Source organism: Silene latifolia, chromosome X, assembly GCF_048544455.1.
Source record: "Silene latifolia isolate original U9 population chromosome X, ASM4854445v1, whole genome shotgun sequence".
Classification (NCBI taxonomy): Eukaryota; Viridiplantae; Streptophyta; class Magnoliopsida; order Caryophyllales; family Caryophyllaceae; genus Silene; species Silene latifolia.
This window is the reverse complement of record NC_133537.1, coordinates 278,277,102-278,301,399: the sequence shown is the minus strand read 5'-3', so window position 1 is coordinate 278,301,399 and position 24,298 is coordinate 278,277,102. Positions and strand designations below refer to the sequence as shown.

The following is a 24,298-nucleotide window of genomic DNA, read 5'->3' as shown; positions in this document are numbered from 1 at the left end:
TGGCCTCTAATATAGAAGGATTTTTGCAGTGTTGTTCTCAATTTTTTTACAACTGGGAAAATGAGCAAGCTTGCTAATACTACCCTGCTTACTCTCATTCCTAAAAATAAGGTTAGCTCTTCTGTCACTGATTTCAGGCCCATTTCATGCTGTACAATCTTCTACAAAACTGTAAGTAAGATCCTTGCAAACAGATTAAAGAAAGTGTTGCCTCACCTCATTGGACCTGAGCAAGCAGCATTTGTTCAAGATAGAAACATATTTGAGAACATAATGCTTTCCCAGGCTCTAGTGAAGAACTACACTCGAAAATATTTGACTCCCAGATGTTTAATAAAGATAGACATTCAAAAAGCCTTTGATTCCCTGCAATGAGGTTTCATAGCTGAAATGTTCAAAGTGCTTAAGTTCCCTGACATCTTTACTAAGTGGATTATGGGTTGTATAACTGGGTCATGGTTTTCTTTAAAGATCAATGGATCTATTCATGGGTTCTTCAAAGGGGAAAGTGGGCTTAGACAAGGTGACGCACTGTCACCTTATCTTTTTGTGTTGAGTATGGAAATACTGTCTACACATCTTAGAGAGATGTGCTCAAAACCTCTAGTTTCTTTCCACCCTAAATGCTCAAAATGAAATTAACCCATTTGGTCTTTACTGATGACTTAATGATTTTTACCAGAGGAGACCTTCCCTCTGTCATGGCTGCTGTGGATATCTTACATGAGTTTGACAAATGCTCAGGATTACATGCCAATATTAACAAAACTGACATATACCTATGGGGGAGTTTCAGCTTCTGTTAAAGCTTAAATTCTAAATGGGACTGGTTTCAATGAAGGATCTTTCCCTTTCAGATATTTGGGGCTTCCTCTTAACACCCTAAAGAATAGTACTAAAATTTATGGGACTTTAATCTCTAAGATTCAGCATTCACTTCAGGTTAGAGAAAATATTTTTTTGACCTATGCTGGCAGGCTCCAAATCCTCAATACCATCATCTTTGGTATTACAAACTTCTGGTGTGCAAGTGTTCTCCTTCCAAAGACCATAATCAAACTGATTAATAAACTTTGTAAGGATTATTTCTGGCATGTTGAGCAAGGGGTCATTAAAATGATGTTCAAGAGTTGGAAAGCCGTTTGTTCTCCTCGGCATGAGAGAGGCTTTAACATAAAAGAGCTTATTTCCTGGAATAGGGCACTGTTAGCCAAATGGATTTGGGTTTTGGATAATCAACAAACTGGCCTTTGGGCAGTTTGGACAAAGAGCTACCTTTTCCCTAATGAATCAATCTGGACTGTTCAACCCAAGGACTATCACTCTGACAGTTTTTGTAGAATACTGAAGGTACGGGATGAGCTACTTCAAATCACTGGAGCTCAAGCCCCAGGAGCTGTAACTCTGAACAGCTGGATTCGAAAAGGGAAGTTTCAAGTTCAGCTATATGAATGGTTTAGAATGAAGAATCCCATGCATCTTCCCTCTCAGTCTTTGGTCAATAGAGCAATTATCCCTGCACATCAAGTCATTGCTATGATTGCTATCCAAAAGAAGCTCGCTACTATTGACCCTATTTCAGGCCGAGGGCTCATCATCATTAACCATTGCTGCCTCTGTGAAGAACAGTCTGAATCCCATAAACATCTTTTCTTTCATTGTCAATTCTCCAGGATTGTTTGGCAATATCTTTTAGAATGGATGAAACTTTCTGGACGCAGCTTTGATTACTGGACTGAGCTTTGTTGGCTTAACAGAAGATCAAGGAAAAAACATTGGAAGTGTAGCTGGGCGAAATGTTGTATAGCAGCTGTCTACTACATATGGCAAGAGAGGAACTATCGAATTTTTAGTGGAAGGAGAAGGACTGTGCAGCATGTCCTCCACTAGCTAAGGACGGACATAAGGACTCGTATGCTTCATTTTTTGCGTCATCACAGCTCTTTTGGCATAGCTAGTCAACTCTTATCTTAGTGGTAGTTTGGATGGATGTTTCTTTTTGAGGAGTAGGTTTCCTACTCCTTAGGGGTTATGCTTGTAAGTCTTTTACCTCTTTTTTTCCCTCTATGAAAGAATAAAACGAGGTTGATTGCTCCGTCTCGTGTTCACAATTTAAGGTGTGGTCGTTGGGTCACGTTCGAATCAAAACACAATTTATAGCTTCACAAACAACTCTATAATTAGTAAAGAGGCAAGTAAAGGTCGGATCCCAAGGGACGGGTATTGAAATGAGATTTCTATTGCAACTAGTGGTGTCTTAGGGGTGTCACAAATTGGGTTGATGTAGAAGGTCACTAAACTAAAATATCAATGGAAATAAACAAGCAAGATGAATTAAAGGGTTGTAAACAATTGATTAAAAAGCACTAGGGTGTCATGGGGTCATAGGGGAATCATGGGAATTGATCATACAAACATGTTCTCAAATTATAAGCAAGCAATTATTGTTGTGATGGATTGAGTTGGGTTATATCTTACAATCCTAGGAAAGTTTGGGTCCCGGAGCCGAATCGATTAGATTGTACAACACCTACAAGTCGACTTAGTCTTCCCTACTCAACAACATGCATGGTCTAATGAGACTCGAGTTGGGTTATGTCTTACAAGTCTCATTGAAAAGATAGGAGATGGTGGTAAATGCAAGGATTCATAGGCTTAGCATTTCATCAAATATAACATGTGCATGAGTTGAGATCAAAACAAGCAAGCAAATAAAACATGAAAGCATATTAATTTAAGCATGAATCATTCCCCATGTTGGTTTCCCCTAATCACCCATTAACCCTAGCTAAGAGACTACTCACTCATTATCATGTTGATCATGCTAGCAAGGTTGTCAATCATACCAACAAAATGAAACATGATGAATAAATGAAAGTAATCAACAATAATTAAAAAGGGATTAAGAGAATTATACCTACTAATGATTCCAATAATAAAGCAAAGATAAAAGAAGTACTTGATGCTTGATTGAGAGGTTGTCAATCTCCCAATAATAACCCAAATAATCTTCAATTACCCAAAATAAAGGATGAACAAAAGAGAGATTAAGGAAATAAAACTTGTATTAGAACTTGATTAATTGTTGATTACAAAACTAAAGAGAGATTTGATTGGTATTAACTACTCTAATAATTGATAAGAAGAACATGCTCTTCTAATTAGACTAATGGGGTATTTATAGTGGAGATTAGGGGGATGCATTAGGGTTAACTAAGGGCTAAACTAGTAATTACACTTTTTAGATTGAGCAGGGAGGAGCCGGTATTTTTCGAAGGAAGGGCTTCTTTCTTTGTAGCTTGGAGAAGACGAAATTGCGCTGTGCTGGAATCCGAGCGGATTAGAGTCGAGACGGGCGGATTCTGGCGGTGGAACACGAGCGGATTCAGGAGAATCCGGGCGGATTGTGGCAGGGCTAACCCGAGCGTCTTGTGATGAAACCGCACGGATTGTGCAGGTGGAGGACGGCCGGATTGTAGTCAATCCGCACGGATTGTTCTTCAGCAAGATTTCTTCTTCTTTTCTTCCCTTTTCTTCATAAATTCCTTGGGGATTTCCTTGGGGACTCAAGGATCCTTTCTCAACATTGCTCATCTACTATAATATGTACAAAGGCCTTCTAGTCTTGTCTCTCCTTGATGCTTGGTCATTGGATTCGATCAAGTTAGTCTCGTTTTGCCATGAAAATGCAAGATTCTTACTCCTTTCCTACCAAGGGATCAAAATCTCAAAGAATATGCAAAACAAAGAACTAAAGATAAGAAATGACCCAAATATGCACTAAAAAGCATGGGAACAAGGCTAATTCGGGGGCTAAATATGCGCTAATTATGGTCACATCAAATATCCCCAAACCGAACCTTTGCTCGTCCCGAGTAAAGAGGTGAGAAAGACTAGGACCATTATTTAAACTAACCTAATAACATAGCCGATATGAGACAATTAGCGGGTCTCACTCCGCCCCTTCAACTCACAACAAGACAACCATGAGGTAGGATGCCTTCTTGCAAGGCAAGGTGGGTCTTGCCAAAATGGCGACACATCCAAACATTAAGCACACAAAATCACATAATGGATGCATCTACAAAAGAATAGCCACTTCCTCATCAAGCGGCGGAGGCACTAAAGAGGAACAAATTTAAGAGCATGTAATCCTTCACAACTACTAGTTTAACAAATTACTAAGGCTAAGAGGATGGCACTAAATCACCTCCAAATGGTGTTAAACTAGACTACTTTCGTCCTCAATTTCCAAATGCTTTCGTCAAGAGCGATCGGATGGTGGTGGAATGATGATCCCTATGATGCTAGTAGCATATGACATGACAAGTCTCGAATTCTCTACAAAAGTAAAGGTCATGGATCGTCCCAAGCTCGACAAAGTGGCTTGACAAAAAGGCTTTGTGGGAATGAAATGCTCAAATCATTATACACAACGAGTGGATATGACTAGTATTCAAAATTGTCCTCATTTCACTTTCACATTTCAAAAACTTTAGATGAGGTTTGTCCCTTCCGGGCTAGTGTCCTTTGCTTTCGCCAATCGCTTATTAGGCAACCGGTTAACCTCTAGACAATAGCTTTTCGGGGTGATAGTCACTCACGTCTCTGCAGGCGGCCGAATTCACAACCGTGTGGGGGCCCAATTCAATGGATCCCGCACCAAAGCACATCGAAGTGGTACGCCTCCATCAAAACAAATTAAATTTCTCAACATTCAACAATTCATAACATTTGAGGTTTCCTTGGCATTAAATTACTTCCACATGACAAAATTCTTTGAAATGAGCACTTCAAACTTATTGATAGAAAATATTTTTGGGTTGCCTTACCACAAGGTCAATCAAGGTCACCTAGACAAGTTAACCAAGTCCACATCGCATCACGGGGTTGGTGATGTGGCTAAAGTCGTATTACCAAATCAAAGTAAAACTATCTCAGGACTAACAAGAATAGCTAGTGATAAGACAGGTATCGAATCCACAGGGAGGCGGTGAAAGCTAGTCTAAGAGTATTTAAACTGTCTAGAAGTAACCAATTTCGGGGGTTTTGTTTTGAGTTGATTCTAACAAACTAATTGCAATGTAATTAAATGATGAATAACAATAATATTAAAAGTCTAGGAATTAGGTTCACTAGGTCAATCAGTCGGGGATTATCAATCAATTACTAAATCTATCAAGTTGTTTAAGGTCATAAGATCGGTCGACTCCATTATGCCCTTTAGATCGATTCTAATATGCGGTCGCTATGATTAGATACTCTCTATTTGATTGTCGCAGCCTATATCAATTCTAACCCGGTCGGCGATAGGATCGATTCGCTACACTAATTAATAACTCAGGCCTCAATTGATTAACTAGAAGAATTACAACAATCAAACAACAACTTTAATGATATCAATAGCAATTAATTGACTTTCCCTTTTAATTAACCTAGATCCCCTTCATCCTAGATGAGGGGATTAGCTACTCATGATTATAACAACAACAACAAATATAATTAAAGATGAAAACATAATTGCAAGATGAAAACAATAATTGAAGAACATAAAACAATGATTAAATTAATGGGGAAAGATTAGTACCATACAAAAGGAAGATTAGGGTTCTTAAGAGAGTTTTCCAGCAATACTTAGCAAAATATAACGTAATCCCACAATAAAACACGAGTTTCTAATTTATAATAAAAGATAAGTGTTTTAGGAAATTCCGGAAAAAAGCCCGTCAGAGAGGATCCTCGATCGAGTCGCAAGTGACTCGATCGAGGACAGTGACTCGATCGAGTCAGCAGTGACTCGATCGAGGAACTTGCTTCACAGGTTCTTTCTTCTCTTCTTTTACTTCTAGCCTTCATGATTCCTCGTTTCCCGTGCCATGCTTCGTGTACTCTACCGTGCCGTCTCCGCTATGCTAATCTCAGCTTGATCACACTCATATTGAGTCATTTCTGCATCAAAACACAAAATAGCGGCAGTATCGACAATTCATTGAAATAAAGCATATAAATGATATAATAGGCACGAAACGGTATGAAATATGACGTAAAGGGAGCTATAAAAGTATATATGAAAGTGATACATCAAACTCCCCCAAACCAAACCTTTGCTTGTCCTCAAGCAAAGCAATCAGACCAAAACAAAGGACAACAAACATATGGTGAATGAATAACTCAGAGCAAATGTCTAGGCACATACAAGACTCAGCTGTCCATATCTATAACAAAGTAATGACCGAAGTTGTGCTAATAAAACAAATTCAAAAGCACGGGTAATAGACTCACGCAGCTCTTACTCAAGATGTGACATGATACCGAAACTCAACCAAACACTTTTCAACCTTGCAAGACCATCTTGTCGGATTCTCGCGGTTTCACTCATGCACTCATAATGGGTGATTTATGTAAGATAGAAAGAAATAAGACACTCACTCAACTTATGAGATATGCATGCAATCTAATGTGATAAGAGATCCTCCAGCTAATACGCATTCACAAAACAGACCAAGTACATGTATCAAGGACAGAATGGTGGTAAAGTGGCATGGGTATAGAAGTGGCTTGTGCAAAAGCACGTATGGATATGTGAGGCTCAGACGGTAGTCGCAGCTCTAGACCAATAGCCAAATCTAATAAATAAAACAAACATCCAACTGGAGAAATAATCTCAACTTTGACAACATATGAGAGAAATGTAAAGGCTCTCCAAATGTGCATTAGACTCCAGTAATTACCACACACGACCTCCTAACAAAACTGAATGAAGCATACATTTTTCTCTTCTTTTCTCTTTTGAATCTTTTCTTTTTTTTCGAAACTTTTTCTTCTTTTTTTTCTTTTTTTTTTCCTTTTTCTTTTTTTTTTCTTTTCTTTCTTTCGAGACTTTCATTTTTTTTCTAGCTGCTTCATAATACTTCTCTTTTTCAACATAAGAGGTCACACAATTGTTACAAAAAGATAGCTACTACCCACATGACAAATAAAGTCCCAACCCAACCAAAGTAGCTATAACAATAAGGACTCAAACAACTGCGACTGTCCCGAAAAAGGTAGGCAAATTCTGGAATGTAGCTAAGAAATAGGATATAAAATGGCTACATGTTTCAAACGGGCTAACAAAACTGGGTAATGTAAGGCTTATTTGAACGATAAGAATCGCCTATCCACATGTACTTAATCAAATGAACGCGCGAAAGCTAAGAAACTAATGTCACACTTATGCAGTTTGATATTACATATACCACAAGGAGACCACACTCATCAGCCTAAATAACAATGAGACCGGTTTATTAATGTTCCCGGCCTAGGAAGCTCTAAAGACCTCAGAAATTTAAGTGGTTTACCAACAAAATAAAGTCAAGTCTACTCGGAATAAGGCATATTGTGACGGTCAAGACTTGAGTAAAGAGCTTTGTTCATCGTAGCTAACAGGTCAAAACAACGTACATGGACAACTAGATGAGACTCAAATGCAAAGACAAAGCAAGTTATCATCATTGCTATACAATTCACCAAGACTCGACTCAAAATAAACAAAAATAAACAAAAGACATGTTTTTGGATTTTATAATTTTTCAATTTTTTTTGGAATTTATTATATTTTTATTATATTTTTAATTTTTTTTGGAATTTTGATTTTTTTGATTTTTTGATTTTTTTTTTTTCACACAACAATAAATAAAAGCACACAACAGAAATAAACACACTCCCCCAAACCTAAATGTCACAGTGTCCTCATTGTGACGCCTACAACATAGCAGTCACACAAAAACCAGTAACCTATAGGACACTACTAATAAAGGAAAGAGGGTAAAAAGGAAATGCAATAAAACAAAACAAGAAAGATAATACCAGCTGTAATGCAGTAGCCTCCCCCAAACCAGCTGGAAAGAGAGGGATGTAGTGACCAGCTGTCACTACTGGGCTCCAGAACCATCATCAAAACCATCAATATCAGCATATAAGGACATAAGCTCAGGATCAGGAACGGCGCTGCGGCCACGGCCTCTACCACGAGTGGGTCTCCGAACACGGCCTCGACCACGAGTGCCTCCGATGCAGCAGCGGTGGAAGTAGAAGCGACAAAGAACGGCCGAATGGGCCTCTCGGGAAAAAGGGATGCGGGTGTCCTCCCCCAAAATGTATAGGGCCGAGGGGGAGGGACTGGAGTGTAGAAGGGACGGCCTAATGCACCAAACTCGGTGCTAAAATGTCCAAACTCCGTAGGAGTCACTCCGTAAAGATGAAACACACGGTGTCGTCACCGGGAGTAGTGTAGTAAGAAGGTGACACACCGCCATACATCCCCCCGTGCTAAAGTCATAGCCTCCATCCTTCCCACATCCTCCTCTCTGTCAAAGCAGTGTTGATGCCAGTATGCATCCTCACTTCCCGTTCAACGACGGGATCAAAATGGTAACCGGGAGCATAGCCTGAAGTGGGATAGGCTGAAGGAGGTGGAGGAGGAGCGGGCTGGTAGGAACCTGGCAAATGGGTAGTAGGTGCACGACGTCTCCGGCGCCCGCCGGTGGTAGTAGTAGTACTAGACCCAGGAAAAGTAATCAAAAGATCCTCGGGAATCGATAAGTAACGGGTGGTGGCCGCACCACACCCGTACTCTCCTCGAGGGGTCAACAGAGGCAAACGGGCGCAAGGAAGAAGCATGTACGACTCACCTCGGACCCTCCGAGAATGGTCCTTCCCATTCTTAATATCAATATAGGAAATGTCATAGCGAAGGTGGTCATCATCAACAAGTGGCTCATAGTCAGCCATGGGCTCATATGGGTCATCACCCTCAAAGTCACAAACAGCCCTAGCAATCTTGGTGATAAGAGCACCACAGTCAAGGTTCCCGTACCGCCCAATCGCCCTATCAAATGCTGAGCAGACAAGAGCAGGGGGAGAGAATTGGAATGTCTCCTCCCTATAAGGATTCAAGTAACTAGCAAGTATTAAGACCTCAATAGTGGAGGTCTTGCTCTTATCGCTCCGACCATACAACAGATAACTCAAATATCTCAAAAACATACGAAGGCAAACATGTTGGACATCTAACAAAGCCATGGCACGACATCCGCATCCATGTAACCAAGAAACAATGGAAAATAACGAGTGGCAGACATCCCACCAACACCATACAAGTCCCCTTCAGTATGCTTATCCAACTCCAAGATTTCAGAAATACGGCCAAAGGTTAACGACCGTTCAACATTAAGCAAACGAAATCTAATTAGGTGATCACTTGGGAAATAAGTAAAAGAACTCAGAAATTCAAGAGTCAGGGCAGGGTAAGACAACTCGTGAAGCGTGAAGAGACCCTGCAACCCGATTTCATTAAACATCCCAAACATAATGTCGTCTATCTTAAGAGTGCGCAAAATTTTCCGATCAACACATCGAGTGGCACTCATAGACTTGGATAACAGATACACAAACCTGTCCTTTTGCACTTTGTCACAAAATTCAATAAATGGATAATCGTCTAAGGGAGACAAATCATCCTCCGAAGACACAACCTCCTCAGGAATTACTTCGGGTTGTTGAACCGGTGCTCTCCTTTCTCTAGTCCGCTTATTCCCTTGCCTAGAAGTCGACATTATCTACATAAAAGCAAGTAGAAAATTAAACTCCAACAATGTCACAAAAACAGTCCCGGTTTTGGCACTTATGGGTCCGAAAAATCAATTTTTAAGACTCCAAATGACAATGAAAGCATCCAAAAACTTAGGGGAACATGAGTATATATCAAATATTGAAGATTCCAAGCAATAGAATACAATTCTAACCAATTTAATGCAAAATTTCTACCCGGATTTTGAAGAACCCTAATTCCCAAATTAGCAAATTAGGCATAAATTTCAACAAATAAGGGGCTAGAAAGCAAGGAAATAGCAATTGTATACTAGCAAGGGAATATTTGACACAATAAACTCAAGATTTAAGCAACAAAAATCAGAATTTTCGAGACAAATAAGAGCAATTTCGTGACTTACCGGAGTAATTCAAGCAATGGAATTGAGAAAATAAGCACAAGAGAGTGATTTAATCAATTAATAAGCAAGAAAGCACAAAGTTTTAGTGAGTTTTGATGATGATTATGATGAATAAAGAGAGAATGAGTAGTAGAGGAGGAAGGAATGCAGGAAGTATGTCGAAAAAGGAAGAAGAAAAGTGAAGGAAATAAGAGCAATTAAACACAAAACCGTGAAAAACAAAACGCGGAACCGGGTTTATTTTGGTTCCTCGATCGAGTCGCATGTGACTCGGTCGAGGATCCAATTCAGACTACCCAACTCTCGTTTTAAACTTTTCTAAATTCAGCACAGGTTCCTCGATCGAGTCGCAAGTGACTCGATCGAGTCAATAGGTTCCTCGATCGAGTCGCCATTGACTCGATCGAGGAAGTAGGTCCAGGCTCCTTTCTTCGTCATTTGTTACTCATAACTTCAAATCCCGTCAAATTTCCTGCGAAAGACACTTGAAAGCATATCAAGTACCCTCTCCTCGTCTCTCCAAGTTCAAAGAAACATAAAAAAACAAAAGCAACATGAATTTAAATCCTAATTACAAACTAATGATTTACAAAATCCGAGATGCCTCTCGGTAGCGCTGGTTTTTGCGGTCCCGCACGACCGTAATTCTTCATCAGTGAGAAGAATCAATGGGGAAGAGGTCAAGAGCCTCTATGATCCCCACGAAAGCACCTTCATAGTACGTTTTCAAGCGTTGCCCATTCACTTTGAAGGTCTTTCCCGTGTCGAAATCGCATGTAACCGACCCAAATTTGTTCACATCGAATGTGATGAACGGTCCGGACCATCTACTCTTCAATTTACCTGGAAACAAGCGCAAACGAGAGTTAAACAAGAGAACTTTCTCACCAACATGAAATTCTCTTTGCAAGATATGCTTGTCATGCCACTTCTTCGTTCGCTCCTTGTAAACTTGAGCACTATCATAGGCATGCAGTCGAAATTCATCTAGCTCATTCAACTGCATCAGTCGTTTCTCACCCGCCAGTGAGGGATCCATATTCAGCTCCTTAATGGCCCACATAGCCCTATACTCAAGCTCCACAGGTAAATGACAGGACTTGCCATAGACAAGTCGGTAAGGTGAGGTGCCAATCGGCGTTTTGAAGCGCATGACGGTAAGCCCACAAAGTATCATCGAGCTTCCGCTCAATCCTTTCTATTCTTGCTTACTACCTTTTCCAAGATCTGTTTCACTCTGTTTGGAAACTTCTACTTGTCCACTGGTTTGAGGATGATAAGCCAGTCCTCTTCGGTGTGTAACGCCATACTTCTTCATGAGGGAATTGAGATGACGCTCATTGAAGTGCGTGCCTCCATCACTAATCACTGCGCGAGGCACTCCAAACCGTGGAAAGATAGTCTTCTGAAACAACTTAACAACAGATTTAGCATCACAAGTGGGGGTGGCAATTGCCTCCACCCATTTAGAAACATAATCTCTTGCTACTAATATGTATTGGTTCCCAAAAGATGTAGGGAACGGCCCTTGGTAATCAATGCCCCAAACATCAAAAATCTCTACTTCGGAGATTCCAGGTTTGAGGCATCTCATGCCTTTGCGAGATATTGCCGCTCTTTGACAAGCATCACAAGAACGGACAAAGTTAGTAGCATCCTTAAGGATAGTAGGCCAATAAAAACCCGATTGCATTACCTTAGCAAATGTCCTAGAAGGACCATGATGACCACCATATGAAGAAGAGTGACAATGAGAAAGGATGGCACGTACCTCACCCTCTCGGATACATCGTCTGTATATACCATCGGACATTCTCGGAGCAGATAGGGATCGTCCCAGAAGTACCTCTTCACATCATGCATGAACCTCTTCTTCTCGATAGGATAAGTCAAGAGGAAGTGTTCCTCCTACCAAATAATTGGCATAATCTGCAAACCACGGAGTATTTGCACTACGGCTAGAAGATGGTCGTCTGGAAAAGAATCATCGATGGGCAAAATCTCTCTTCCCGAGAATCTCAATCTGACAAATGATCTGCAACAACATTTTTTAACCGGACTTATCATCACGGTTTCCAAATCAAATTCTTGCAATAATAAAATCCATCTAATAAGTCTAGGTTTAGCCTCTTGTTTGGTTAAAAGGTACTTTAAAGTGCATGGTCGGTGTGTACAATAACTTTAGAACCAACAAGATAAGCTCTAAATTTGTCTAAAGAATAGACAAGCGCAAGAAGCTCCTTCTCTGTAGTAGCATAGTTGATTTGGGCATCGTCGAGAGTCTTGCTTGCATAGTAAATGGCATGTAACACCTTATCCTTTCGCTGCCCCAAAACAGCTCTAATCGCATAGTCACGGCATCGCACATAATCTCAAAAGGAAGGCTCCAATCCGGAGATCGGATAATAGGAGCTGAGATAAGTGCTTGTTTGATCCTGTCAAAGGCTTGAACACACTTGTCGAAACACAAAAGGAACATCTTTATGAAGAAGCTGAGTTAGAGGTTGAGCAATTTTAGAAAAATCCTTTATAAAGCGGCGATAGAACCCTGCATGACCAAGAAAACTACGCACACTTTTAACATTAACCGGATGCAGGAGTTGCTCAATTACCTCAACCTTAGCTTTATCCACTTGAATGCCCTTACCTCGACACCAAATGACCGAGTACCACCCCTTCAAAGAACCATGAAGTGGCACTTCTCCCGATTGAGAACAAGGTTGCTCTCCTCACAAATGCAAAACCTTAGTCAAGTTTCTCAAGCAAACATCAAAATCAGTACCATATACACTGAAATCATCCATAAAGACTTCCATGATAGACTCTATGTAATCAGAAAATATGGCCATCATACAACGCTGAAAGGTAGCAGGAGCATTACATAAACCAAAGGGCATCCTCCTATAAGCAAATACACCATATGGACAAGTGAAAGTGGTCTTTTCCTGATCCTCAGGATGAATGGGTATCTGAAAGAAACCGGAGTAGCCATCTAGGTAACAGAAATAACTATGACATGCTAATCTCTCTAACATTTGGTCAATGTAAGGAAGTGGGAAATGGTCCTTTTTAGTGGCCGTGTTCAACTTCCTATAGTCAATGCACATCCTCCATCCCGTGACAAGTCCGGTAGCAATCGGTTCATTTTTATCATTCTTTACTACTTTGTAGTACCTCCCTTCTTAGGTACAACTTGGACAGATCGACCCATTTAGAATCGAAATAGAGAAAATAATACCAAAGATCAAGTAATTTATGTACCTCTTTTCTTACCACCTCCTGCATAGGAGGATTTAGTCGTCTCTGACCTTGTGCACTAGGCTTGTGGCCTTCTTCCAAGTGAATTCTATGCATACAAAAGTCGGGACTAATACCTTTGAGATCGTCAATACTATACCCAATTGCCTTTTTATGAGTTCTCAAAACATCAACAAAGCGAGATAGTTGACCTTGATTAGGTTAGCATTGACAATCACTGGTTCATCTCACGATCATCAAGAAATTCATATTTGAGATGAGAGGGAAGGGGTTTCAATTCGGTTTCTTTACCTCGATTACCTTAGGTGTGACACCCAAACAGTATACCTTCGATGCGGGCATTCCTCTCCGATTAGAAGCTTCTCAATTCGATGAACTTCGGACTCCATGAACCCGTCGATCACCGGATCGAAACCAGGGCAATCTCCGGAGGATCCTGTCAAAACACATAGGAAGACACTCATCAATAGTAAAATCAACAACATCTATACTATGACAAGTCTCTTCTATCATGGGGTTTTTCAATGCTTTTTCTAAGTTGAAAATAATCATATCATCCCCCACACTAAGGTCAATCTCCTTGCCTAACATCTATGACCGCCCCGCATGATGTAAGAACGGTCTCCCCAAGATGATAGGGATTTGGTTGTCTTCAACCATGTCCATGACAACAAAATCAACGGGGATGAAAAACTTCCCTATTCGAACGGGAACATCCTCTAACACCCCCGGAGGGTGTTTAACGATTCTATCGGCCATCTGCGGTGTCATATTAGTAATCACAACGGACCCATATTTAACTTTTTACAGATAGAATACGGCATAACACCGACACTAGCTCCCAAATCACAAAGAGCTTTACTAATAGAAAGATGACCAATTTGACAAGGGATAGAAAAACTTCCTGGGTCCTTTAATTTCGGTGGTGAGTTAATTGGCAACATGGCACTGCACTTCTGAGTGTAAGCAATAGTTTCCACCGCGTCAAAGGATCTCTTCCTTGTCAAAATCTCCTTCATGAACTTTGCATAAGCCGGCACTTGAGTAATCAATTCAGTAAAAGGGACACTTACCTGTAGATTCTTCACGACCTCCATAAACTTACCGAATCGCTTATCCACTTGGATTTTTGTTGTCGGTGAGGAAAAGGTAGAGAAATAGTTATGGGCTCGGCTTGCTTATCCTTAGAAACGACTTTTGAAACACCGTCTGCTGGCAACACTGGATCCTCGATCGAGTCAGGGGTGACTCGATCGAGCTGGGTGGATCCTCGATCGAGTCGCTTTGTGACTTTCGGTCGAGAACCTTGACATTGGCAGTTCACTTTCTCGTCTTTTTTACTTTTATCGTCAGCTCGTGTTTCAACTTCGTCAGGCTCTTTCTCATCATCACTAAGCTCCAAATTACCCAATCCTTTGGGATGCATGTAAGGACTTCATCAACGATAATGGGCACTTCATTCTCAAGACTTTGCGAGGTCGGGATTCGTATAAGAAGTACCGCTCCTCAAATTTGAATAACATTAGCTTGCTCATGAGCTTGCTTGCCTTGAGGAGGAAGACCTCCGGCCTGTTTTGATGGGTTTTGAAGTGCCATCTGAGCCACTTGATTATCTAGCATCTTGTTATGGGCAATCAACTCGAAAATCTGAGCGTGCGCCTGCTTTGCATTGACAAAGTTTGTTGCAAAAGATTGCGCAACTCTGCCATATCATTATTCGGAGCTTGTTGAGGAATTTGTTGAGGAGTTTGCTTTGAGGAGGTCTGCGATATTGATTGTTGAACTGCTGGCCTCCTTGATTTTGCCTTTGATATCCCCCTTGTTGTTGATTACCGCGATTATTGGGAGGGATATAAGTATTCTTTTGCGGTTGTGATCTGCGGATTTTGCACATTCTGGCTAGACCATTGAAGGAAAGGGTGTTCCTTCGTTCTTTCATTGTAGAAGTTGGAGAAAGGTGTACCTTGTGCACCTTGTCTGTAAGCCTGAAAGGCAGCAACCTGCTCAAATGTGCTCATACAATCAGCTGCACCATGACCATCCAAACCGCATCTAGCACAAGTCTCCTCTACTTGCTGACTCATAGCATGAACTCTCTCTTTACTACCCAATGATTGGGTAGTCTTCATCTCAGCAATCGGGCGTAAATAGCCTCCACCGTGCCGCCAGAGCACTATCAACCCCAGTACCTCGCGTGCTTCCCCTAGGATTTCCATACCTCGCGGTATGGGTAGCGATCTGATCAATCAACTTCCACGCGTCACCGTCTAGTGTGTTATCTTGAAACCTCCCATTAGCAGATGAATCCAAAAGGGCACGATGATCGTCAAACAACCCGTTATAAAACTGGTTGCAAAGAAACCACTTTGGGAAACCATGATGGGAACGATCGAACTAAACGCTTGGCGAGTCCAAGCTTCATTCAAATCTTCATGGCGCTTGCTTGAAACTAGTAATTTGATTCCTCAAAGCATTAGTCTTCTGAGGCGGGAAGTACCTCTTGTAGAAAGCAAGAGCCAAGGAATTCCATCTGAACTCATACGTATCCATATCCATATCTCTTAACCACTCGGCGGCTCCATCTTTCGGAGAGAAAGGAAAGAGCACCGCTAACTTGATCTTGTGTCACTCCACTGTGTTAATGGGATTGAACAATGATAAGTGACAAACTTTTCCATATGCGTTGCGGGGTCCTCGCACTGTCCCTCCAAACATGTTTCGTTCGACCAAATTAATGTAAGATGGCCGAATCTCGAATGTTCCATTGGTAGAAGTGGGCGCTTGAAACTTTGCGGAATAGAATCTAAGGTTGGCTCGGAGTGACCGGCTAGGGTAGACATGATGATATTTTCGAGAACAGGAGTTTCAGGAATAGGAATATCAGAGATAGGAATTTCTTCCTCTTCCTCTTCGTAGGACCGATCGGTACTGTCTCGTAGGGCTCGCCGTTTCGACGTCAAGTATACTCAAGTCTTCTACTTGACTCACTTCTTGATTAAATTTCCGTCAGAGCGAAAAGTCTTCTCGGGTTCGGGATCAAAAGGAATAATCTCGGACCTATTAGACACAGGCATAAACGAACTAACAAGAAAGTGTAAGAACGGTCTCAAGGAACTGGGTTCCCTGAGACAAAAAGACAAAATAAACACAAAAAGACTAAACAATTGTTGCCTCCCCGGCAACGGCGCCAAATTTGATGTGGCTAAAGTCGTATTACCAAATCAAAGTAAAACTATCTCAGGACTAACAAGAATAGCTAGTGATAAGACAGGTATCGAATCCACAGGGAGGCGGTGAAAGCTAGTCTAAGAGTATTTAAACTGTCTAGAAGTAACCAATTTCGGGGGTTTTGTTTTGAGTTGATTCTAACAAACTAATTGCAATGTAATTAAATGATGAATAACAATAATATTAAAAGTCTAGGAATTAGGTTCACTAGGTCAATCGATCGGGATTATCAATCAATTACTAAATCTATCAAGTTGTTTAAGGTCATAAGATCGGTCGACTCCATTATGCCCTTTAGATCGATTCTAATATGCGGTCGCTATGATTAGATACTCTCTATTTGATTGTCGCAGCCTATATCAATTCTAACCCGGTCGGCGATAGGATCGATTCGCTACACTAATTAATAACTCAGGCCTCAAGTGATTAACTAGAAGAATTACAACAATCAAACAACAACTTTAATGATATCAATAGCAATTAATTGACTTTCCCTTTTAATTAACCTAGATCCCCTTCATCCTAGATGAGGGGATTAGCTACTCATGATTATAACAACAACAACAAATATAATTAAAGATGAAAACATAATTGCAAGATGAAAACAATAATTGAAGAACATAAAACAATGATTAAATTAATGGGGAAAGATTAGTACCATACAAAAGGAAGATTAGGGTTCTTAAGAGAGTTTTCCAGCAATACTTAGCAAAATATAACGTAATCCCACAATAAAACACGAGTTTCTAATTTATAATAAAAGATAAGTGTTTTAGGAAATTCTAAAAAAGCCCGTCGAGAGGGATCCTCGATCGAGTCGCAAGTTACTCGATCGAGGACAGTGACTCGATCGAGTCAGCAGTGACTCGATCGAGGAACTTGCTTCACAGGTTCTTTCTTCTCTTCTTTTACTTCTAGCCTTCATGATTCCTCGTTTCCCGTGCCATGCTTCGTGTACTCTACCGTGCCGTCTCCGCTATGCTAATCTCAGCTTGATCACACTCATATTGAGTCATTTCTGCATCAAAACACAAAATAGCGGCAGTATCGACAATTCATTGAAATAAAGCATATAAATGATATAATAGGCACGAAACGGTATGAAATATGACGTAAAGGGAGCTATAAAAGTATATATGAAAGTGATACATCAGTTGGATAGGTGACTCACATGCAAACCCTTGACTAGGCTTTGGGTCATGGGTCAAAAGACACTAGTATGACACTATCTAGAGTGTTTTACAACCATTCTAGTAGGCAAAGTCTTAAGTTGAACAAGTATTTGTAATGGCTTAGTTGCTCTTGTCAAAGTTCCTAATTAGGCATTTTTCAAAACTTTTATCTAAATGCAACTATATGCTATGATGCAACTAATACAAACATCCTAATGCAAGTGATTCTATCAACTAATATGACATATAAACTAAATGCAAGTCCTAAGTTCACATTGTTATACCGCATCAAACAAAATAAAGCCACATAGTCATTAACATAAAGAGGAAAAAGGAGATTGGAAAGATCATACCATGCGGTCTTCATGATCCTCATGTCTCGGATGTGGCGTAGTCAATCAATGTGAACAAGGATAGAACAAACACAATATATACAATAATATAAACAAGACTACACTACAAAAGGAAATAAACATGTTTTTGGCTTTTTAATTTTCAAATTTTTATGATTTTCAAAATTTTTCAATTTTTATCATTTTGGAATATAAAGTTAAGTTGGAATTCCCCATCCCCACACTAATATGGGCATTGTCCTCAATGGCCAAAATGATGGGAAATTATGCAAAGATGATGCATGATTTCTATACTAAATGCAATCTACATTAGTCTACACTACATGATGCATGGTTTTTGTTATGACGGAGAGGATAATTTAGATTACCTCCCGTTGTGTATGCATTGACTTCCCCAAACCGAGTTAGACACTATTGCTAATGTCCAAGGATGGGTGTAGTTCATGCACAAACTATGCAATGCATGAAACTAATTTGTCATTTTGGATTTTGAAAGTGGGAACAATAAAATGAGAACACCTCAATGGTACCGAGGTGTGAGTCCTCTATGGTGCTAGGACTACTCCAACAATGATCAAAATTAATAATAATACAAGGTAACAAGACACAAACTTCTTTTCATGAAACTTTGAAAAATAAAGAGGAGAGATGAGAAAACTTCACTTAAACTTGGGTGGGTGCCTCTCGCCCGCTCCACCTAGTGATGAAGTAGTCTTCTAGACATCGGCATCATCTCCCTCTACATCGCTATCCCAAATCTCCTTTGAAGCATAACTCAAACTCTGGTCCATAAATTCGTCTTCCTCACTCTCAAGCTCCACCGTGTCACCTCCACAAGAATTGCCACTCCCCTCCTCTTGTCTACCGTTCGCCCCTTCATTAGCTCTCTCCGAGTTGGGGAAGAGCAAATCCATTTGAGCCCATGAGGGGAAAGCTCCTTCCTCACTAATCCGTCCTCTTCGAACCATCTCGTGATATTGAGGATAGAGTGCATAGTAAGTGTCCACGGAGGTTTCGTATTGACGGTAGTGTAGATCTTGTAAGATTCCCGTGACAAAGTCGTCACGGGGGAGGATGAAGGGGTTTGGATGGTTATACGGTTGGTAGGGAAAGGGGTAGGGAGGCACTTTTATCTTCTCATCTTGAGTTTGTTGTTCTCGTTGTTGTTGTGGTGGATTTGGAGGTGGTGGTGCTTGCCTTGTTTGACTTGGGATGAGGTAGGATGGCATTGGAGACAAGTTTCCTCTTCTTGGGGAGATACGTGGTAGGTCGAGCATTGGAAGATAAATCGGATCGCTTCCTTTTGTCAACCACTTTATCCGCTTATCAACCCCCTCAAGGGTTATCCAATGGTGATGGACGAGAAGGAGATCTTCATTAATCCTCGTGTTTCCCGTAAGTGGAGTGTACTCATTATTCTCATTGAACCTCGGGTTGAAGTGCTTTGCAAGCCTAGTAATGAGTCCTCCATTTACTATGTGCTTCATTCCATCATCGTCCCCATTTCTAAACTTTGCCTATTTCTCTAGAAATACTAGAGGTGCATTGAAGTGATACGCATTTCTCCCTTGAATGTTGAGGTAGGATTCCATAAACACAAGGTCTAATTGGTTCACTATGGCCGGATCTCGGCGGGCAAGTATAGTGCCCGAAAGAAATCGATAAGTAAGCCTCAAGATCGGGTTTTGGATATGAAAAGCAAGACATTCCTTGGTATGAATGAAATCCCGGCCCGTCATGGCCCTCCACAAAGGTTCAACACTATACTTTTTGGGTTTCGATGTTCGGGTAGGCGAAACATCGAGTCCAAACACATTCGCGAATTCTACAAGGGTCATCATCTTAGAAACATTCTCCAACCTAAACTCTATGTATATCACTTTGTTCAAGGTTGTAATCTTCAAAAAGCTCAAAAATTCAAGCACAAGAGACCGATAGGTTGGTTCATACATGCGAAAAAGGGTTGAAAGACCAAAGACCTCAAAGAGAGCTTCCACTTGGTGATAAATCCCAAGTTTCCTCAAGGTAGCATGACATAAAAACTTAGTGGGAAGAATATTCTTACTTAGAAGCCGGTGGAAGACTAATCTTTGCACATCATTGAAAAATTCCACATTTGAGAAGTCATCAAGCCTTGTGAGATCCACAATCTCTTCATGCTCCCTTCTTAAAGTGTTGACATGGGAGGTGGAAGAACTTCCCCTCATCCTTGGTCTTCTCCCACTCCAAAAAGAGGATCTCCTTGGTGCCATTCTTGATTCTTAAGTTGGATTCTTTTGATTTGTGAAAGGGTAAGGATGTTCCTTGTTGATTGAGTGTTGCCTTTGGAAACCCTAGAAAATTGGGGCTTTTTGATCTTGTGGGTTAAGAGAGTGATTTGGATATGTATGGGAGTCATAAGGAGGTGGGTTTTATAGTGCAAGTGGAAGGAGTAGTGATGTGTCACTATATGTGTGGTGGGGTGTAATTTAATTAGGGAAAAGTCGGGTCAAAACACCGTGGGAGGACGAGCGGATTCGAGCTGAAGACGCTCGGATTGGTGCACCTCGGGACGGGCGGATTCTGGGCAATACGCCCGGATTCTGTCACAGCGAAATTTCCAAAATTTGACGCCTCAAAGACGGGCGTCCCGAGCATAAGACGTTCGGATTCTTTTTCAACGGGACGGGCGTCTTCTTCTGAAGACGGACGGATTCCTTTACAGTGATTTTCCTTGAAATGCACAGGTAGAAAGACGGGCGTCTTTCTTCAAATCCGGCCGGATTCTTCAAGACGGGCGTTTCTCCCTCTGGGACGCTCGGATTCAACCTCAGTCCAAAAAATCTTCAATTTCTCAGCGTAGCGGGACGGACGGATTGTCCTCAGAACGCTCGGATTCCGGGGAACACGCACGTGTTCAGGGTGTGAATTCATCCTTTGACTTTATGTCCTCTCTTAGATGCGTCCCCACACTTGAAAATTGGTTCCTTCCTTCATTCAAAATTCATTAGTAACCCTCCCTCACTTACGCTCACGAAAAGAGTTCATGTTAATTATTGAAAGAAATGCAATAAAACAATAAATACAAGTTAGAGGGTTAGTATATTTACAAGTGGTGGTTTAGGGAGGACTCCACCAAACTCTCCCTTCGATAGTTCTTTCAAGGATTAGAAGGCCCGAGGTAGGTGACCTCGACCTCTCCAATAAACGCTCCTTCATAGTATGGCTTCAACCTTTGACCATTTACCTTGAACTTGCTTCCATCTTCCGCCTTGAGTTCAAAATCTCCATATTTTCCAACTTCGGTGATCACATAGGGACCCATCCATCTAGAGTTCAATTTTCCCGGAAAGAGTCGGTAGCGGGAATTGAATAGAAGGACTTTGTCTCCTTTGTGCAAGGCCTTTTGTCTAATTCTCTTATCATGAAGCAATTTCGTCCTTTCTTTGTCAATCTTTGCATTCTCATAGGATTGTAGTCGGAATTCTTCCAACTCTTGGATTTGGATCATCCTCCTTTGACCGCTCAATTTGAGATCAAGATTAAGTGCTCGGATTGCCCAATAAGCTTTGTACTCCAATTCGATTGGCAAATGACATGCTTTTCCATAGACAAGCTTGTAAGGGGAGGCTTCTATGGGAGTCTTATAGGCCGTCCTATAAGCCCAAAGAGCATCATCAAGCTTTGTGCTCCAATCTTTCCGAGTCTTGTTCACAACTTTCTCAAGGATTTGCTTGATCTCTCTATTTGAAATCTCAACTTGACCGCTTGTTTGAGGATGATATCCCAAGCCGGTTCTATGTTGAACACCATATTTGGTCAAAAGGGATGCAAGTTTCTTCTCATGGAAATGCGTTCCTCCATCACTAATGATTGCTCTAGGAACTCCAAATCTTGGGAAGATTATCTTCTTGAAGAGCTTGGTGACCCTTTTTGCATCATCATTTGGGGTGACAATTGCCTCCACCCACTTTGAGACGTAGTCTACGGCCACAAGGATGTACTTATTCCCATTTGATGTCACAAAGGGATCTTGGTAGTCGATTCCCCAAACATCGAAGATCTCCACCTCTACAATGCCCCTTTGTGGCATTTTGTTCCTCCAAGAGATATTCCCCGTTCTTTGACAAGCATCGCAATGAATGATGAATTCCCTTGTATCTTGAAACATTGTAGGCCAATAGAAGCCCGATTGAAGAATTTTTGCAACGGTTCTCCTTGCTCCATGGTGCCCACCGTAGGGTGATGAATGACATCCTTCCAAGATTCCTTGATTTCCCATTGAGGGATGCATCTCCGGTAGAGCCCATCACTACACTCCTTGTAGAGGTTTGGGTCATCCCAAAAGTACCTCTTCACTTCAAATAGGAATCTCTTCCTTTGGTTGTGGTTCAAATTTGGAGGGAGTACCTTTCCAACAATATAATTGGCATAATCGGCAAACCATAGGGTGATGTGCCTTTCAAGTTGTGTTTGAATGGCCATCAAAATATCGTCGGGGAATGAGTCATTGATCGGGGTTTCTCCATTCTCATCATGAAACCGGATTCTTGACAAGTGATCCGCCACTACATTCTCGGCTCCTTTCTTGTCTCTTATTTCCAAGTCAAATTCTTGAAGGAGCAAAATCCATCTCAACAATCTTGGTTTTGCCTCCTTCTTTATCAAGAGATGTCGGAGAGCACGATGATCCGAAAATACAATCACCTTGGATCCAAGCAAGTAGGAACGGAATTTATCCAAAGCATAGACAATGGCAAGAAGCTCCTTTTCGGTTGTGTCATAATTCACTTGGGAGGGGTCGAGGGTCTTGCTTATGTAATAGATGGCGTGAAGAGCTCTCCCTACCCGTTGGCCAAGAACCGCTCCAACGGCGTAGTTGCTAGCGTCACACATAATCTTGAAAGGTAACTCCCAATTCGGGGGTTGGATGATTGGTGCCGAGATTAATGGTTCCTTGATTCTATTAAAAGCTTTAACACACTCATCAGTGAATTGGAATTGGGCATCTTTAAGCAAAAGTTGAGTGAGGGGTTTCGCTATTTTTGAAAAATCCTTTATGAAACGACGATAAAAACCCGCGTGACCGAGAAAACTTCTCACCCCTCTAACATTCATGGGAGGTGGGAGTTTCTCTATCACCTCAACTTTAGCTTTATCGACCTCGATGCCTTTTTCCGAAATCAAATGACCCAAAACAATTCCTTCATTGACCATGAAGTGACACTTTTCCCAATTTAAAACAAGACTAATATCTTCACATTTTTGCAATACAAGAGAAAGATTATGCAAACATGAGTCAAAGTCCTTTCCATAAACACTAAAATCATCCATAAAAACTTCCATTATGGTCTCTAAGTAATCGGAAAAGACACTCATCATGCATCTTTGGAAAGTGGCGGGGGCATTACATAAACCAAAAGGCATCCTCCTATATGCAAAAGTACCATAGGGGCATGTGAAGGTGGTCTTATGTTGGTCATCCGGGTGTACAGGGATTTGGAAGAATCCCGAATACCCGTCAAGGTAACAAAAGAATTTGTTGGAGGCTAACCTCTCAAGCATTTGGTCAATGAATGGTAGGGGAAAATGATCCTTTCTTGTTGCGGAGTTTAATTTTCGATAGTCAATACACATACGCCAACCGGTGATCATTCTTGTGGGTATTAGTTCATTCTTTTCATTTGTCACTACCGTGGTGCCTCCTTTCTTAGGTACCACTTGGACGGGGCTAACCCACAAAGAATCCGATATGGGATATATGATTCCCGCATCAAGTAATTTCATGACTTCTCCTTTGACAACTTCTTGCATGTGGGGTTCAATCTTCTTTGGGGTTGAATGGTAGGTCTATGGTCTTCCTCTAGATGAATTCTATGCATGCAAAAGTTGGGACTTATCCCCTTAAGGTCATCTAGACTATAACCTATAGCCTTCTCATGTTGTTTCAACACATCAAGCAATTTTCCCAATTGGTCATCATCAAGTCTATCATTAACAATCACGGGTTTGGTCTTTGATTCATCAAGGTAAGCATATTTCAAATTTGGGGGAAGGGGTTTTAAAGTAGGAGTTTGTACCTCACTTTCCTCCTTTGGAGTTTCATTGAGAATTTGCTCCATCTCCATTAGACATTCCATTCTCATAGCATACTCAACTTCATTTTCATCAACCTCATCATATTCAAATTCCATGATGGGTTCCTCTTGCTCTTGAGCTTGTAAAATATCTTCTAGGATGGATTGCTCATCTTCTATGGGTTGACATGCTTCCACAAGGATGTTATGCACTAATTCGGATTGTGCATGAGTAAGTT

General features: G+C 41.0%; 1 protein-coding gene across 1 annotated transcript; it reads left to right on the top strand.

The window, feature by feature from the left end:
* Positions 1-60: 60 nt before the first annotated feature.
* Positions 61-1,890, top strand: LOC141620172 (uncharacterized). The gene is made up of 4 exons (XM_074437110.1): positions 61-171; positions 472-590; positions 683-789; positions 842-1,890. Exons 1-4 carry the CDS (start codon positions 61-63, stop codon positions 1,888-1,890), a joined length of 1,386 nt encoding a protein of 461 aa, XP_074293211.1.
* Positions 1,891-24,298: the final 22,408 nt, after the last annotated feature.